This window comes from Phyllopteryx taeniolatus, chromosome 2 (assembly GCF_024500385.1).
Source record: "Phyllopteryx taeniolatus isolate TA_2022b chromosome 2, UOR_Ptae_1.2, whole genome shotgun sequence".
Taxonomy (NCBI): Eukaryota; Metazoa; Chordata; class Actinopteri; order Syngnathiformes; family Syngnathidae; genus Phyllopteryx; species Phyllopteryx taeniolatus.
In genome coordinates this window covers 33,810,815-33,829,399 of record NC_084503.1, presented here as the reverse complement: position 1 = coordinate 33,829,399, position 18,585 = coordinate 33,810,815, and the positions used below count along the sequence as shown (strand labels likewise).

At 41.0% G+C, this 18,585-nt stretch overlaps 1 protein-coding gene across 4 annotated transcripts in view; it reads left to right on the top strand.

The window, feature by feature from the left end:
- LOC133474294 (frizzled-3-like) overlaps window positions 1-18,585 on the top strand; it is a 39,944-nt gene that overhangs the window by 7,944 nt on the left and 13,415 nt on the right. For 2 of the 4 annotated variants that reach the window (XM_061765851.1, XM_061765854.1), the window contains 7 exons: window positions 8,940-9,136; window positions 9,220-9,522; window positions 9,600-9,762; window positions 11,656-11,955; window positions 12,168-12,419; window positions 14,574-14,722; window positions 14,820-14,934. In XM_061765851.1, coding sequence (XP_061621835.1) covers window positions 8,940-9,136; window positions 9,220-9,522; window positions 9,600-9,762; window positions 11,656-11,955; window positions 12,168-12,419; window positions 14,574-14,722; window positions 14,820-14,934 — 1,479 coding nt within the window. The remainder of the gene's footprint in view (window positions 1-8,939; window positions 9,137-9,219; window positions 9,523-9,599; window positions 9,763-11,655; window positions 11,956-12,167; window positions 12,420-14,573; window positions 14,723-14,819; window positions 14,935-18,585) is intronic. The other 2 variants (XM_061765852.1, XM_061765853.1) reach the window with 2 other exon arrangements.

The window sequence follows — 18,585 nt, the reverse complement described above, 5'->3', positions numbered from 1 at the left end:
AATGGATGATTGACAGGCAGGCAGTTATGTAGTAAATCAGTGTTAAAAGACACTTAAGATCTTTTCTTATCCCACAGGACCACCCATGACCATTAACTCCGCCTACGAAAGACAAAAGAGCTCAAGAGATCAGATTTATTTTTTATTTTTTTTTCCAAAAAGGAATACTTTGAGCTCTCACAGTGGCAGTATATATACAGTCAGTGTCACTCTTGATTTCCTATTTCAAATTCAGATCGTTGAGATATTTTGTTGGTTTGCATTGTAGTTGAATGGAAAATCTGTTGTTGAAGTATTACAGAGGCCTTAAAAGATGCGTAAGGGGAAAAGGACAAAGTGATTGAAAGGTAATTCTTTGTGTGTTGGACCAAAAAGTGAATTTAAGGACTAAACAAGAAAGAAAAAAGAAAAAAAAAACAGTGGCAGAGTGACAGGTTGTGTAAAGTCTTTAGAGCCCTACTGTCTCCGGTGTTTGTCTTTCCCTCAGCATGGAGCCTGTCCTTCAAAATACAACTTGCTAGGCTTAAGAAGGGCCACCCCGGGGCCACGACGTCCCCGCAACAGAGAGAGAGCTTGTGTGAGAGAGTTCACGACTTGTTGTGTCGAAGTGTGGTCTGCTGTGTCTTTTATCCCATTGTGTATGAAAGAATTGAGTTTTAAAACGTGTGAGCCGTTTTCTTCGTGATGTGTGTGTGCGTGTGCGTGCGTCGGGTACATCTGAAGAGGTGCACTATTCACCGAAGCAAGGACAGACAGGTCCTCATCCCGTTTAAATGTTCTTGTTTATTCCCGTTGAACTCTTGATTATCATGCTCATTCTCACAGAGTCTATTGAAGCTGCCAGCCCAAATGAAGCAATCATTTATTTATGCCCAGAACAAAGGCGCTGCCTGGTGCTGCTTTTTTGGCCGACTGTTCCCATCGGCATAGCTGCCACTGCTGCTTATCCAGCCCCACAATGGCAAGTTAAGCGAGATTTAGGGAGACATTGTTGAGCTTTTTCACGGCTGAAACACCGTTCTGCTGCACACCATGGCTCGCTGTCAATTACTGCTTTCCAATACAATCTTAACTCTTGAATTCATCATCTCATCTACAGCACATGTTCCAGATGCATTACATTGACATGTACTGTACCTTGTACAAGAGTATATTTATTCTACTATTTCAACTAGTCAGTCGCTGAAGTCAAGTATTATATATGTATATATAGATATAGATATAGATTATATATATATATATATATATATATAGATAGATAGATATAGATAAATAGATATATAGCTATATATATATATATCTATATAGAGATAGTTATAGATATATAGATAAATATTATTTCAAATTATATTTAAATTATTACTTTAAATTAGGTGCCTGGCTACCACCAGCAAATGTTAAACATGTTACTGGATGAATATTTCCAATTTGTATTGATTGTAGTCAAGTCACCCTTATCATGCTTTCAACATTAAAAGATCTCAATTGCAATATGTCCACCCATGGTTCACGTCATCATATTTCTGAATAATAGCTGTATGCTTTTTGTACTAATGGACTGTGCTGTTGTCCACTTTATTCTACTGTAAGTGGAGCACCGCAGTGTTCAGCTATGGTTAAACACATAAATAGAGATTATCCATGACCCATGGCCCAGACTAGAAAATTACTGCGTGCGTGTGCGTGTTTGTATGTGTGCATACTGGTGTGAGAAGCTTAACCCTTACAGGTAACCACAACGTCAAACTTGCATCCTCACTGTCATGTCTCTGTTTCTCATGTAAAAATAGTCAACAACAAGGCAACTCCAATTGTTAGAACATTTGCTGTGTTCTGCAGCTAATTGATTTTCTTAGCAGCTCCCTTCCACTGACATGCACCGCTTACACTAAAAACATCAGTGTTGCCATCTTAGCAATTTTTTGAATTTTCAGACCACTCTAGCGACTATTTTTCAAAAAAGCGACTAGCGATTTGAACTCCTGCTAATAAACGGACAACATGAGCAGAATAAACTTCACATTGTTTTCTGTATGACAAAAGAAAAGCCCAGTGGATGGTAATCGAGTCAATGGACATTGCTAAAGACATGCTGCCCATTTATGCGTTGCAAAAGCAGTGATTAATAAACATGTTGGAAACGTTTGGCCTGAGGTATGCGTTTCCAAGCCGCAAATATTCTGCCAAGATGGCCTTAGTTGCCCCACCAGTACAGCTGTACATGATAAAGGTGCATCTATGTGATCGAGCTGGAGGAGGTGTGCCATTACTCTTCAACAAGAGATATGGATGGACTAGTGGAGCCATGCATTTTGACAGTTCATGTGATTGTAAATTAATTGTTTTTTATAGGAGAAATAAAGCAAATCCCACAAGAGGTAAAGAGGTGTGCTTTGATGAAAATCAAAATAAGAAATCGGATTTTTGTTGGGAAATTTTTTTTATTTTAAGACCATATCGCCCAGGTCTTTCCCCTGCTGCTTGCAACTGTGCACTTACCAGCAAAATAGTTCTTTCATAGATTCTAATAGAGTCACACATTCAACATCAATAACAGAAGTCAAGTGCATCTTAAAAATACTACAACTGCAGCCCTGAATATGACCCAGCTTTACAGCATTAAAGAGTCATCAAGTAACTGATTAACTCTATATTGGCTTCAGCACATCATGATAAATCGAACCTTGTGTCAAACCAACACATGACATAAATATCAGTTTTATTTACTGGCTGAGAACATTACAGCAAATCACAATGTTGCAAAATTGCTGCTGTTCATTATTCATCACCCTACACATTATTTCTCTTCCGCTCACAAAGACAGAATCTAGACTTATCAGCAGATGGGCTCACTAAGGCATCTTGGATTGTCGTCAGCCTGGGTGTGATCAGATTCATCGCCATTTTCAGCGATTCTGCACCGCTACAGCTACATCTCTATCATTTCAAATAACCTCCTCCGCTCGGCTTCTCTTACTCTCTCACTGCACCTCCATGTATGCTATATACTGTTGCATGGTTTCAGCCTTTCAAGGAAGTCCTGCATTGTGTGAACATGTTTGTCCTTTACCCTGTTATTCTCCAAGAGAGAAGGGCCTGCTGGAGCTGACACATCACCTGTTGCCATGGCAGTTAAATAGGCAGGGAAGGAAGGGCAGGAATGGAAGAAGGCACACATGAGGGGAGGGGAACAGGATAATGAGTGCATGTGAAATGGAAGAGTGGAATATAGTCCAACTAGGTTCATAATTTGAGATATTTCAGTGTAAATACTCAGTGAGCTTTCTTTTTTATTTTGGCATACTATATTCTGGAGGTAATGTCTCTCATCTGTTTAAAAAAAACACCAAAAAAAACATTTTACTTACAGTATAAAACATGTTAACGATCAAGAATTTAGAGGTCATGATGTAGATATCACTTGTGTAGTTTACGTCCAATTTTTGTGTGTGCACATTCAGGTTGTTTAAAGTGTGCAGTAATTGTAAATGCTTGAAAATGCATGTAAAAAGACAATTTAAAAAATGTGATAGGCACTAAATTGTACTTGGGTGCTTTAGTCCTGCATTGTAACTTCTGCCAAAGAGAAATACAGAATTTCTTTATAGCTTTCGAGCCTATAAGAATAAAAATGACGTTAAAATAATAGTTGTAGATACACCAAACACAGAAAGGAGAAGTTAATGAATGATGATGTTAGTGGGCTATAAAAAGAAAAGATTTGAAGGAGGTGGACAAGTGCATATCCAATATAATTGCAGCGCTAAATGGGAGGGAAGCAAAAGACGAGATGAATAAGGGTAGAAAAAGATCGGGCTGGAGGAGGAGGAGGGGAAATGAACGTGAGGGGGAATGCCATTATCAGCTTTGTCCGGTCCTCCTTACTGAAGACTGGATGGACATGGATGAAGGAACAAATGAATGAAAGGCAGAGAGTGTGAGAGGAGGGTGCTTCTTTCCTAACTCTCTTTTCAGTGATTAGCGGGGAGAGCATTACGGCCGCCTCAGTTCGTCTGTTCACAGCCAGCGCCTGTCTACTTCCAGTCATCGACAGGAGGCAGGTCCACAGCCACTGTGGGTAACTTTTGATTTTGTCTGTCCATGTGAGAAAACCAAACAAAGTAAAAAATATAACAGTGGACATGAAGAAAAGAGAAGCGACAGTTATTGTTATTGTCAAATGGAATAATATAGACCTCGGGCTGTAGATGGCAAAATTGTCTCTAATATTCATGCACTGATGCATTAATGAAGGATGTCCAAAATTGTTGGGTGAGTGTGGGAGGAAAAATATCTTGAATATTGGAAGGAGGTGAGGTGAAGGGGAGTATTTCAAACCCTACCAAACAGAGCACAGAGGTGCTAAAAGCAAGTGAACCGCCAGCGAGAATGATGCAGTGATGTCAATTGAGGTGTGCTCTGACAGTATTTTGGCTTCAGGGTCTCACTGACAGATTCCTTGCCCCACTCTGTGTGAGTCCCCGGACTTTTTAAGGGGGGAAAAGCCAGGGAGGGTGTGAGGTTAACGTCCAGATGGTCTCTGCTGGATATATATATCCATTTGTAAGAAAAACATTTTGCATTGTGTCATTTGCATATGTGACTTTAAGGGCTTTCATTTCAGATTTGTTTGGTGATAGGCGTAGTAGGAAATGTACCATTTAAAACTAAGAACACTACGTCTAGTTTTGTTTATTAAAGCTGTAGAGTTTAGATGAAAGCTGTTACAAACCACTCTGCAAAGACCATGTCAAGCTCTTAAATTATATTTTTTCATGTGCTGGAGCAACATTTAAACGGGTCTTCTGAAAGGTCAGTGGCCCCGCGAACAGATTGACAAACACACAACATAAACACTTGAGCAAAAAGTGAAGCTCCATTTAAGCAGAGAAGATGATCAGATTGACTTTTTTTTGGCTGCCAGAACAGGATTGGTGTATTAGAAGGCTTAAAACCGATAGTAGCCTGCCATCTTGATGGGACCACAACACAACGCTGGTGACAGTTTTCAGGAAGTGTGTGTATGTCATTCTCACACTCGGAACACCTCTTCCAGTGGATTTGACTTCCTAATCCACTGGGAAACCACAACTTCTCCATTCCACTTCAGTTTTTCAGTTTTTTTGCCACTCTGCTCCCTCCCTACTTCCATCCTTCCTTTGCCTCCTTACACTTGACAGCAGGCATGCATTTGTGCAGAGCTGACAGACTGGATTGTCGACAACTGCTAGCACCTCATCACGTGCATACTCACAATAATACCCTCGAGCCCAACAGACTGCTCGAGTACATAATGTGAAACGGCTTATAATTTCTCTTGTTTTGGGTCGATACCACAGCTCTCTTCTCACCACCAAGGAGATGCTGTTAGTAGAAGTGCTTTAAAATAATTTGAGCAGGTGCAGTGATGTTTGTGTTTCTAGAAAGTAGGTGTTGAGTGTTTTTTTCACTATGCTTCCAGTCACTTAACTGGCATCTTTCTCCTGGATTGTGCTATTCGACTTTTAATTATGTGCCCATGTCATTCTCTGGCTTTTCTTTTCATTTCACTTAGTTTTTTTTTCTTCCTCTGGGGGTTCCTCCCCCTGAATTTTGTGGTAAGCAGGAGTAAAGAAAAAGAAACTTAATCCTTCTATTGAACAGGATTTGAACCAGTCAGGGGCTTTTTCTCATTTTCCTCTGTGTCAAAAAACCCCAACCTGCTTCTCATTCCAAACCCTCACACTTGCCCCTCACCCACTAACACTCAGAGGAATACACACACACATATCTATTAATTGTATTTTGCTGATTCATGGATTGGGTTGATCTAGAGCTTATCTAAATACCCTGAAAAGAGCACATGATTAGGAAGTGGCAGAGAGCTCATAGTTTCACTGATACTATATACTGTACACCTCAGGTTTAATGGAGCAGTGACTAAATGTCAAGCTACTAATGCGTATTGTCCAGTCGAGAGGCTCTGAAAATACTGTTGGACAGCTGGTCAGCTGGAACTGGATAAATAAATAATAAATATGCTTTCACCTTGCTTATTGCCTCTAGTCGGAAACGGTAAATTGATCCTAAATATTGACATTTTGTTGAGGTGGAGATAAAATAGAGGTCTAACCTGTTGAGTGACAGTTTAATCCCAGTCAGGTTGTTAGCATGCATTGACACAGGAGGCCAGAAAGAGAGAAACAAGCAGGTTAGAAGCATTGATCAAAGGAGGCTCTTGCAAGTGATTTATGTGATCCTTTTCTCACTATCCCCTTCCTCATCTTTTCATCACTTACTTGGTATTTCCTCTCCCTCAAGTTACGTTTGTGGGATTTTTGTATTTCACTTTGTCCGTTCTTCCACCAGGAACTTACGTCAGAATGTCTGACAATTCATTTTAGTCTAGTAGACCCCACTCACTCCGCCACTAACTAGGATAATTGCCCTGACCGTCTCCTTCATGCATTGACCTGTGTATGCACGCAAGCCTTGCGCACCTCTAAGCTGGACTAAACGATCAGTCGGAAAGACTGAAATTCCATTGCAGGAGCAATGACGCAAACATACATTACATGCTTTTGAGAAATGGGCAGAATGGGGACACACAAAATGGAAGTCACACACACTTTCACTGCTTGAGTTAGTACGAGTAGAGATGAACAAAGGTTCTCTTCCTTAGGCCAGTGAGACTCACTGATGTACAAACCGTTAAGTGTCGCCTGAGGCACGACACGTGTAGCTTATAAGAGGCAGGCAGACGGGATCGGAGACATCTCGGTGGAAATACTTAGCATCAGACGCCAGGAAACAGTTGACATACTAATGACAGTCATAGTTCAGTTCAAAAGTGTACACCAGTTTTAATGTTTCAATCTTTATGTATTGCTTTAAGCAGCTGAACATGGGTTTAGGTACTTAAGTAGAAGTAGTAGCGGTCATAAAGTAAGTGGTTTGTTATTCTCAACTCTTTAAAAAAAAAAACATAATAATAATCTGGATGGACAAAATACAGGAATAAAAATCCAGTCCTTAAAGAAAAATTGTTTCCATCATTAAGCGATGCCCATCCTTCATAATTTGCAGTAGCTTGTTTTATGGTAGTTAGGAATGCCCCATAGGCTAAGGTTGCACTACACATGACTGATCTGTATCCAAAATGTAATTCTCAACAGTCAGCATGTCAAGTCTTCAACTTTGAGTTTTGGCTCACGATTTAATGCTCTTTGCATTCTGTATGTTCCTACAACACATACATTCTCAAGGACTGTGCATTATTGAGTGAAGATGAGCGCAGTCATGCTCACATGCAGTTGTGTGCACGAGCCCAAAACTGTGTCACGCTGATCACGCACCGCTGCACCCATTTACTGGTGGAACATGTGCAGATCTGGAACACAGCAATTGAGAACGATCAAAACATACACACAAAGCCTGAGTGCACACACAAACACGCACAAAAGACGTACACAATCACAGATGAATGAGTCTTTGCACGAGTGCACTTGTGCACTGTAAGCATGTGCGGTAGGTTTTGTCGTCAGTCAATGAAAGTGCACTGTTTTTAAGAAATATTCTTCATACACACAGAGCAGTGTTGCAACCAGGCATGCTTTATGTTTTGTTTTAATGTTTCATGGATTTCATGTACAGTAACTGTGAAGCGCACAAAGACTTAACCGCACGCAACTGGCCTGGACAAAATAGTAAATCTTCCCCAAAAAAGGTTGACACTTCAAGTTAGAGAATGTCATTCATTAGTTACTCAATCTTTTTGTTCACATAAGGTATTACATATTTTTACAATATTTGTATTATTGTTATATGTTAATATATTAGTTCTTAATTAAGAGATTTAATATGTGTATGTTATTTCGTTAATTGAGTGAAAATTGTGTCACTTGGCCAAAAGAGCCGTGAATTTCATTAGCAAGAAAATTCTTATTTTTTTTATTTTATTTCTTATTATTATTATTGCGATCCTGCAAAAACTGTTGCCTCAGAATAACAGAAGACCAGGCATTTGTCCCCATTTGCCTTTAAAAAAATATGGGATATTGTCACAACTGTGACAATGTCAGCGCCAGTGTCTGGTGTGACACAAAAAATACTTACCTGACAGCAACATTTGCAGGGTCAACTTTGTTCTTCAATTCTGTGTCAGTGCCATTTATACAGAACAATGATGGGGGGGGAAAAAAGGTAATTTCCCACCTTATTCATGCGATCGCTTTTTTTGGAAGCACGGTGGACTGGTTAGCATATCTGCCTCACAATTCTGAGGGCCCCGCCTCTCGCCCAGAGTCAGGTGCGCGCCCGCAACCCTAGTGAGGATAAGCGGTACAGAAAATGGATGGATGGATGTTCTGTGAGAGATGCTTATGTTGCAGGCATAAGTAATATGCTCAACAATGCTGACTTTGTCAACAGAAAACAAGCAATTAGATTGTCTCTCTTTTTTTTTGCTCACCGTTCCTATTTTGTGAAGGTCACAAGCTAATTGATAAAATGTCACATGTGGATGGCTGCTATGTTTGTCCAAAACACTGCAATCAATGACCCACCAAAAGTCAGTCTTTGCTACATCTAGGAGATGTTTGCTAATAAGAGTGCTGGTCTACATTTTTCATGAGCTTTTAAATGTAGATGGAATACTAAGATGTGTTGAGTTTCAGCAGGCAAGTAAGATAAGACTTCAGCCCTCTCCTTTTTCCATTTCATTTGCAGGGCAAATGCAAATGTATTCATTCAGCACGTGTGTTTTATTACAATAGAAGCCCTGTCCCACATATCTGTACGTGACAGCTTTATTAACACCATTGTCAGGCTGATATTGTAAATGTTTAATTTGTGGTATGACAGTATTTGACCAGTTTAAATACTTCACTTTACCTTGTGTTGTTTTGTTTTTCTTTAATCTAGTAGTCAGATATAAACTGTCTCCACGTCTGTGTTAACAGCCTTTCCATCCTGTCGTAAACCTGGTGTGCAGCCCTGACCTGAGGATGTTCCTGTGTGCGCTCTACGCCCCCGTGTGCGTCGTCTACGGACGGGTGTCCATGCCGTGCCGTGCCCTCTGCCAGCGGGCCAAGGGGGACTGTCAGAGACTGATGGAAATATTTGGACTTACCTGGCCAGATGACATGGAGTGCAGCAGGTTATTAAAAAACAAATAAAATAAAATACTTTACAGTATCATCACAAAAACAACATCAACATGACTGCTTTGTCTGCCTGCAGGTTTCCAGACTGTGACGATCCGTATCCTCGCCGAGAGGACCTACACAAAGACTCTGAGCCCACCGACCAGTCGTCCATGACCGTCCAGAGAGACTACGGCTTCTGGTGCCCCAGAGAGCTGAAGATAGAACCAGAGCTGGGTTACTCACTCATGGGCAGGAAAGACTGCTCAGCTCCCTGTCCTTCCATGTACTTCAGCCGACAGGAAGTGACCGTCACACGATACTTCATTGGTGTCACCTCCATTGTCTGTCTGTCCGCAACTTTGTTCACCTTCCTTACTTTTCTCATTGACGTCACCAGGTGTGTAAGACCACATTAGGTCTGGCACGTTCTTCTTAATGTGACATCCCTTATCGAATGTTTTTTTTCCTCAATAGGTTCAGATACCCGGAGCGACCCATCATCTTCTATGCGGTATGTTATGTCATGGTGTCGCTGGTGTTCTTTCTGGGCTTCTTGTTGGAGGACACCGTAGCGTGCAACACTGTCAACCACGCACAGTTCAAAGCTTCAACTATAACACAGGGCTCACACAACAAGGTGAGACCGCTTGGTCATTTCCTGTTTTAACATAATTTGGCTCGTTTGTGAAAGTGATGATAGAGAAAACTCATCTGTAACCATTAAGGGTATGTTTACATCACAATGCCTTAATTATATGTTATTATGTATGTAATTATGGTTTTAAAGTTTTGCGTCCATAGAAAAATCATGTGTAAACAATGGCAATGGTGCAATTTTTAGTTAATACGGGTCTCGTTTTAATGTCTCCTTACCTTGGAAAGAACCTTGGTGTGAGGTGGCCATCTTAAGAGTGATCGTACAGTAATCCCTAATCGTTTGTTGGGTCACGTTCCAAAAACAGCTGCAAAAAGAATATATGTGAATACCTGACAACAACAACAAAAACACCCCACACTCTTTAAAGGTTCCATGCCACCAGCTTTTAAAAATTATTTTTGATCATCTTATATGTCATTTTATTGGGTTTGCAAGATAATTTGGGTTGAAAACGCCCAGAAAGTAATTTTTCAAGCTTTTCTAGTTGGTCTTTTTTCATATGGCAGTTGAGTTAGGATTTCTCATTAATATGCGACATGTAAATAAGGTTTGCTCTGATTGGATCGCGCATTTTCCCCACTTCAAATATACAGTCGAAAACAGGTTAGTTCTGATTGGCCGTTGATGAATGGCAATATCTTGGGGGCCGAGCCAAGCATTAACAGTGACCTTGTGTTCATTTCATTGAATGGGATGGGGGGGGGGTTACTATCATCGTGAAGGAGAGTAAACCAATCTTTGGGTTGTTTGCCCACTACTCACAAGTCACAACTCACTCACTCTAAACCCGGAGATACACTTCCAGCAGTGTGTGAAAGCTTATTTTACGAATCCATCCTCCATGAAATGGACCTGAACACAGCACGATTCTGATTCCGAAATGCTTGGGAATTTACCCCTAAATAAATTGAAGCCATTTATTAATTGACAAAACTACATCAGAATGACAACGATTTCAAATCCACACATTTTGCAAACGTTACGTTTATTTCCTTTTGCATTCAACCGACAAACTGCATAAAAGTCGAACTTTAACCATCTCACGGACTACTTTTGACCTGTTATGCATAAAAAGGTTGAACAAATGGATTTTGATGGCATGGGACCTTTGAACACATTACAAACACAAACACATGAATACATATACTTAGTGTAACTCATTTTAAAGTCAGTGTACTTACAAGTGAAGATAAAATATGAGTGGAGTGGTTGCAGGGATGGGGCTTAGATTAGCAAAAAAGAGCATTTACAGATCTTCAGATGAAAGTGGTAGGTTTTCCAAACAGTGATATAGTGGGGGAAATAGATAATAAAATTAAATAAAATTAGATGTGTTCCAATCAGAAATCCATGTGTCAAAGTCTGACCCACAATATAGCAGGGGATTACTCTAAACCAGGGCTCACCAACATTTTTGGAACTACAGTAAGAGCCACTTTTTAGCTACTAAATAATTAATGTGAAGGGCTACCAGTTTGGTGCACACAGAAGTAACACATTTGCTTAAAACTCATTTAATTTTGTTATTATGAATAATTAATTATATTCATCTTTGTGAAGATGCTGATCACATAATTGATTTATCGCAATAATAATCAACAATAATTTACCAAGGTAGGAAATAAATAGCAATACACAAGACCAAGTCAAGTCAAAAGAGATGAAAGAACAATGGGCACAACAACAGTTGAATTCAAATGATCACTTCTATAATGTTCCATCACTGGTGAGCTATTTTTAGAACAGGCCCGCGGGCTACTCATGTGGTCCGAAGGGGCTACCTTTAAATGTTTCCTGCTGCACGCAAGATATTTTTGGACTTGTTCAGGTCTGATTGATTGACGTCAACGTTTTTCTTTCTCCGTCCTGCAGGCGTGCACCTTGTTCTTCATGATCCTCTACTTCTTCACCATGGCTGGCAGCATATGGTGGGTCATCCTAACGATCACATGGTTCCTAGCTGCCGTGCCGAAATGGGGCACCGAGGCCATCGAAAAGAAAGCCCTCCTCTTTCACGCCGTGGCCTGGGGGCTCCCAGGGACTCTCACCATCACCCTTTTGGCCCTGAACAAAATCGAAGGGGATGGGATCAGTGGCGTGTGTTTCATCGGGCTCTATGACATAGACGCCCTGCGGTGGTTTGTTCTGGCACCGCTCTGCCTTAACGTGGCCGTGAGTACAGTCGAGAGATGGTCGAGTGTGTGTGGGAGGATGAAAGAGTGGCTGAGTGGGCTGGACAGGTGATTAATGGGTTGGTGGGTGGGTGGATGAAATAATACAACTGAGGATTGTTGCTGAAGATTGACTTTTGGCCTGTTCACTTCCATTTATTTTGTCGACCGTTACCGGGCCGCAGGTTGTCATTTGTGTCTCTCCCCCTCCAGGTGGGCGTCTCTCTTCTCTTAGTGGGCATCGTGGCTCTGAACCGTGTGCGCATGGAGATCCCCCTGGAGAAAGAGAACCAGACCAAACTGGTCAAGTTCATGATCCGAATGGGCGTTTTCTCCGTGCTCTACCTCGTCCCCTTGCTTACCGTGATTGGTTGCTACGTGTACGAGCACACCTACCGCAGCGTGTGGGAGACGACCTGGATGGAGGAGAACTGCCGCCGCTATCACATCCCCTGCCCGTACAAGGTGGCTGTCTGTGTGCGTGCGTGCGTGCGTGCGTGCGTGTGTGTGCGTGCGTGCGTGCGTGCGCGTGTGCGCGTGCGTGCGTGTGTGTGTGTGCATGTACAGCTGAGTGAGCAGGTATTTGAAGAGTGGACAGTATGCATCATTAGCCCAGCTAATGCGCTCAAGACCAAAGTCCACAACGGCACCAGTGTCTGTGTTATTGTTTGCTTTGTCTCTTGTCTTTTAGTATGTCTTCTGGTTCCCACACTCATTCTTCTTCCTCCTCATCATCATCATCATCCTCCTCTACACCCACTCACACGTTCGCTGTCTTTGCTCTGGGCTTGCTCAGTCATGCTCTGCTTCCCCAACTCTAAAAGGTCTTTGTGTTGTTATGAAGAGTGGTGTTTTTAGACTCACTGGCTCTCAAAACTAAATCAAATTTCCACCCACTAGTTACCAGATATGAGCGTCACCAAGCACAAATGATTTTCATGAGGGCAGCACAGAGATGCGTCAGCCAGTTTGTGATGGACACGGTAATTGGAAAGGGTGGGGGCAGGTGCAAGTGCTTATGTTACGCAAGTGCGTGTGTATGAGAGAGGGAGAGCTCATAAAGGGGGACCCCACTTATGTGCTATTGTAGTGCTGCAATCACAATGTTGCCATGTGTCACTGGATATTCATCTCACACGGTTTTGCTAATAAGTGCCTGTGTGTGGTATGTTTGCTTTGGGGTAATTTCATTAAGTTCCGTTCTTTTAGATTTGTCATAATTAACAAAAGTCTCTGAGCCTTTTTTCCTTTAGAATATAATGTAAAAGTGAAATGTCTGACATGGACATTGCTAAGATGTTAAATGATAAAATAGGTCTTGGTTATCCAATAGTCTTGCAGGTTTAATGACCATGTAAATAAGCTTTGCTCTGATTGGATCTCGCATTTTCGCACAGCTGGAGCAGACCAGTCGACCGTTAGCATATTGGTAATCACCAATACGCTACAAGATCAATATTAATATTTGCTCAGTTGTGCGTGTCCTCAAAGCTTGTTATTTTTCATTTGTTTATAAATGGGGAGAGTATATATACAAATCAAATGTGCTGGATTCAGCAAGGCTGGTATTTTACATCCAGGTAACAATATAACCCTTCCTTTTACATATCCAGGGTTCTAGATTTGTGATCCTCAACTGGTGGTTCAGGACCCAAAAGTGGGTCAGAGAGCCATTTTAGGTGGGTCGCCAGCAGGTAGTAAAATATGTATAGCATAATTCAGACTGTTTAAAGGGTTACAGTTGCTTTGGTCTGCAAACTTAATTTCCAAAGAAGAAGAAACTATTGATGTTACACTTTCCTAAAAAGAAATCTGTGCCAGGATACAACGTTTTTGTTGATGCAGTTAGGTTCATCCCCTGTTTTTTAATAAGGCACTTTAAACATGTAAGCATGAGTATTGGTTTAAAAATATAATGTATTCAAAAATAGACTTTTAAAATGTATGTCTTCTTTATTGTTCCATATTCTGTAAAACTGGGTCGCGAATAAGCAACAATAGAAAAATGTGGCTCCAAGGGTGACAACAGTTGGCAACGAGTGGATGTTGTTTTGAGGTTACGATCAATGAACTAGTTTGCGCAGCGGCGTAGGAATACGTATGTCGTCAAGCAGCACAAGAAAGCATGCAATTCTTTTTCTTTGTGTGTTTTATATTTACGGCCTAGAAGTGTTTTTCATACGAGTATTTACCGTAATTCATTCATTAGTGTTGTTAAGTTAGTGATGACAAATGCGGGTTACGTCGCCACTGTAGGAGCGGAACACCATTGTAAACCGAGGACCCCATGTATGTGTCACCCTCCAAATCATTTGCTTAAATCCCTGTGCATGAATAACCCAATCTTGAAAACACAAGTCCATAAAGCATGAATAGCAACGATTTGGCCAGTTAAGTTACGCAGCTGTAAACTACTGCCCCCTGGTGTTTAGCACTGTCCAGCTGCAAAGAAAGTGAGACACTAGAATAGAAAGCAGCTCAGGAAAGCTCCTCTCTTCATCATTCACACAAATTGGTTGGACTACAGAGAATATCAGTGGTGGAGCTTAACATCTGTTCTTCCTTCTGGATGAATTCTCAACCTGACATCCGTTTTTTTTATGTGTGTGTTTTCGTCAGGTGGAGCAGCCCAGTCGACCGTCCGTGGCCTTGTTCCTCATGAAATACTTGATGATGATGGTGGTGGGCATCCCCTCTGCCTTCTGGGTGGCCAGCAAGAAGACCTGCTTTGAGTGGGCCAGCTTCCTGCATGGCCGCAGCCGGAAAGAGTAAGAGTACTCACGTACGCCGCCATTTTGAATTGTGCCGTTACACTGTTGTACAATCGAACCTCTTTTTTCCCCCTCTCAAAACGACTCCATGCAGCAGTGGAGTGAATGAATCTCGCCAGGTGCTCCAAGAGCAGCCCGACTTGGCCCAGTCGCTGCTGCGTGAACCCAACACCCCCATCATCAGGAAGTCTAGGGGAACGTCCACTCAGGTAAATAACTCGAGCTTCTCCTCACCGTGACAAAATACTCCTAAGTGGTAGCAATAATATCATATAGCGTTAAATTAATGCCTCTCAAACAGTCATCAAAACTGAACGTTAGGAAAGGTTATTCATTCATAGTGGAGCACACTATATAGCATACTGGTATACTACATCACCAGTCTTGCTGAATAGCCTCCAAAAACAGTAAGGAATATTAAAATTTTCATTTTCACATGACATGAATCTATGTCTATTAGATGCCTCCAAAGGCAGCAAAGCATGACTTTTATCTAAAAGAAGCGCCTTAAATCACTTTAACATAGTTCGTTATCACCAATATTCTGTAAGATAAAAGCAAAGCATTACTTTTGTCAAAATGAAGCACCTCAGTTTTCTTCAACATACAGTAGGCGCAGGTGTCAAACTCGAGGCCCAGGGGCCAGATCTGGCTCGCCACAGCATTTTTACAGTATGTGGCCCGCAAAAGCAAATCATGTGTCAGCTTCCAGGATACTTGCTAAAATCTGTAACACAATTTAAAATTGTCATAATTGAATAAAAAATAATGCATTTTTGTTACCAAACCTTTTTAGAGTAATTTGAATAGAAGTTGAACAAACTATTAACCATCAATATGTCATGGATAAATAATAATATGATGGAGTGATTAAGAGTTCCTATCCAAATATGGAGTATTTGATTTCATAAATTTCTAGGACTGGAAAAGTATGGAAAATGGAAACTATTGTATGGAAAAATATTCATCGTTTCAAAGATGGTTAGGACAACTCTATTTTCTAAAACAAAAAAATTTGAAATAAATGTTTTTTTTTAATTAAAAAAATCAATCCGTTATTTTTATTTTATTTTTTAGGCGCTTGGAAGCGCAGCTACAATGTTTATGTGATAGCACATGGTATTATACCACGGTCAAAGTGAATACTCGATTCTGATTGGCTCCGAAAATTCTCAGAAAGTACTCTGTGGACAAAAATGAGTGAATTTAAAACTCTAATGAGTGATTTAATCTTTGACTTTATTTCGTGATTACAACACCTTTGATGAGGGGGGAGAGAGAGAAGCGGCACAAAGAGTTATTAACTTTGCAAGATTGAAAGTAACTCCAAGAAAACAAAACAAAAATGCAATTAAAACGCAAAGACATTTCCTGGCACAAAAACTGACAAGTATGAACTTGAACACTTGATACCCTGCAAGACAGGGTTAGGGTTTCAAGAAAGTTTTAGGGTTTCAAAGTGGGGTTTCAAGACAGGGTTAGGGTTTCAAATTAGGGTTTCAAAAGAGTTTTAGAATTTAAAATTCGGGTTTCAAAACAGGGTTAGGGTTTCAATTTAGGGTATAAAGAGTTTTAGGGTTTCAAAACAGATCAAGGTCAAGCTGCTTTTATTGTCAATTCTTCAATATGCGTAACACACACAGAGGATTGAAATTACGGTACTCAAGGGCCCGCAGTGCTACAAAGACAAATAATATCAATATAAAAAGCGAAATAAAACAATGATACATACCGTATTAGAAGTATTAATTGAATGTGCAAATATAGACGATCAGTTGACGTGTGCAACATAGTCAAGGTCAGAGAACCAAGGCAAATAAGACGTACATAAATTCGATGACAAAACCCCGATGCTGCTAAATTGGCTGATGTGTGTGTGTCTCTCTCTGTGTGTATTGATGGGTGTGTGTGCATGTGCATGTTTGTGGGGCGTCAGTGTTCAGGTTGGCACAGGACAGAAGAGGTAGAGGGGGCAGAGCGGGTAGAGAGTTCAGATTCCTGACAGCCTAATGAATAAAACTGTCTTTGAGTCGGCTGGTCCTGGCCCGCAGACTCCGCAGTCTCCTCCCTGATGGCAGTAGACTGAAGAGGCTGTGTGAAGAACGGGTGGCATCCCCGACTATGGCGAGGGCTTTGCGGGCGAGGCGGGTGCTGTAAACGTCCTGCAGGGTTAGGGAAGAGCGGTTCCGATGATCTTCTCAGCTGCCCTCGCTGTGCGATGGGGAGTCTTGCGGCAGGATGCGGCGCAGCCTCCGTACCACACAGGGATGCAGTTGGTCAAGATGCTCTCTGTGGTCCCTCTGTAGAACGAGCACATGGCTCGTCTCAGCTTGCGCAGGAAGTAGAGACGCTGGTGAGCTGTGTTGGCCAGTGATGAGGTGTTGCCGGTCCAGGAGAGGTCCTCGGTGATATGCGCACCCAGGAACTGCGCTCTCTCCACCGCAGCACCGTTGCTGTTCGGGGGAGCATGCTGGGAGTGCGCTCTCCTGAAGTCCACAACAATCACCTTGTTTTTCTCCACATCCGAGATCCGTGCACCCCGGCGGCTCACCTCACTCCTGTAGTCTGTCTCGGCCCCGTTATTTTTATTTAGAAATTAGGGTTTCAAAACAGATTTACAGTTTCAAATTAAGGTTGAGAGTTTTAGGGTTTCATGACAGGGTTAGGGTTTTGGGTTAGGGTTTCAAGATAGTGTTTGGGTTCCAAATTAGGATTTCAAGATGGTTAGTGTTTCAAATTAGGGTTTCAAAACAAATTAAGGTTTTCAAATTAGGGTTTAGAGTTTTCGGGTTTCAAAACAGATTTAGGGTTTCAAGACAGGGTTAGGGTTTAAAATTAGTGTTTCAATACAGGGTTAAGGTTTCAAATTAGGGTTTCAAAAGAGTTTAAGGATTTTAAATTTGGGTTTCAAAACAGGGTTAGGGTTTCAAAGAAGGGTTTAAAGAGAGTTTTAGGGTTTCAAAACAGATTTACACTTTCAAATTAGGATTGAGAGTTTTAGGGTTTCAAGACAGGGTTAGGGTTTCAAGATAGGGTTAGGGTTTCAAATTAGGATTTCAAGACAGGGTTAGGGTTTCAAAAAAGGGTTTCAAGAGAGTTTTAGTGTTTCAAATTAAGGTTTTAAAACAGATTTAGGGTTTCAAATTAGGGTTTAAAGTTTTAGGGTTTCAAAACAGATTTAGGGTTTCAAGACAGGGTTAGGGTTTCAAATTAGGATTTCAAGACAGGGTTAGGGTTTCAAATTAGGGTTTCAAAAGAGTTTAAGGATTTTAAATTTGGGTTTCAAAACAGGGTTAGGGTTTCAAAGAAGGGTTTAAAGAGAGTTTTAGGGTTTCAAATTAGGGTTTCAAAACACATTTACACTTTCAAATTAGGGTTGAGAGTTTTAGGGTTTCAAGACAGGGTTAGGGTTTCAAGATAGGGTTAGGGTTTCAAATTAGGATTTCAAGACAGGGTTAGGGTTTCAAAAAAGAGTTTCAAGAGAGTTTTAGTGTTTCAAAACAGATTTAGGGTTTCAAATTAGGGTTTAAAGTTTTACGGTTTCAAAACAGATTTAGGGTTTCAAGACAGGGTTAGGGTTTCAAATTAGGATTTCAAGACAGGGTTAGGGTTTCAAGAGAGTTTTAGGGTCTCAAAAGAGTACTAGAGTGTCAAATTAGGGTTTAAAAACAGATTTATAGTTTCAAATTAGGGTTTACAGTTTCAAGACAGGGTTAGGGTTTCAAATTAGGGTTTAAAGAGTATTGGGTTTTCAAGTTAGGGTTTCAAGAGAGGGTTAGGGTTTCAAATTAGGATTTCAAGACAGGGTTAGGGTTTCAAAAAAGAGTTTCAAGAGAGTTTTAGGGTTTCAAATTAGGGTT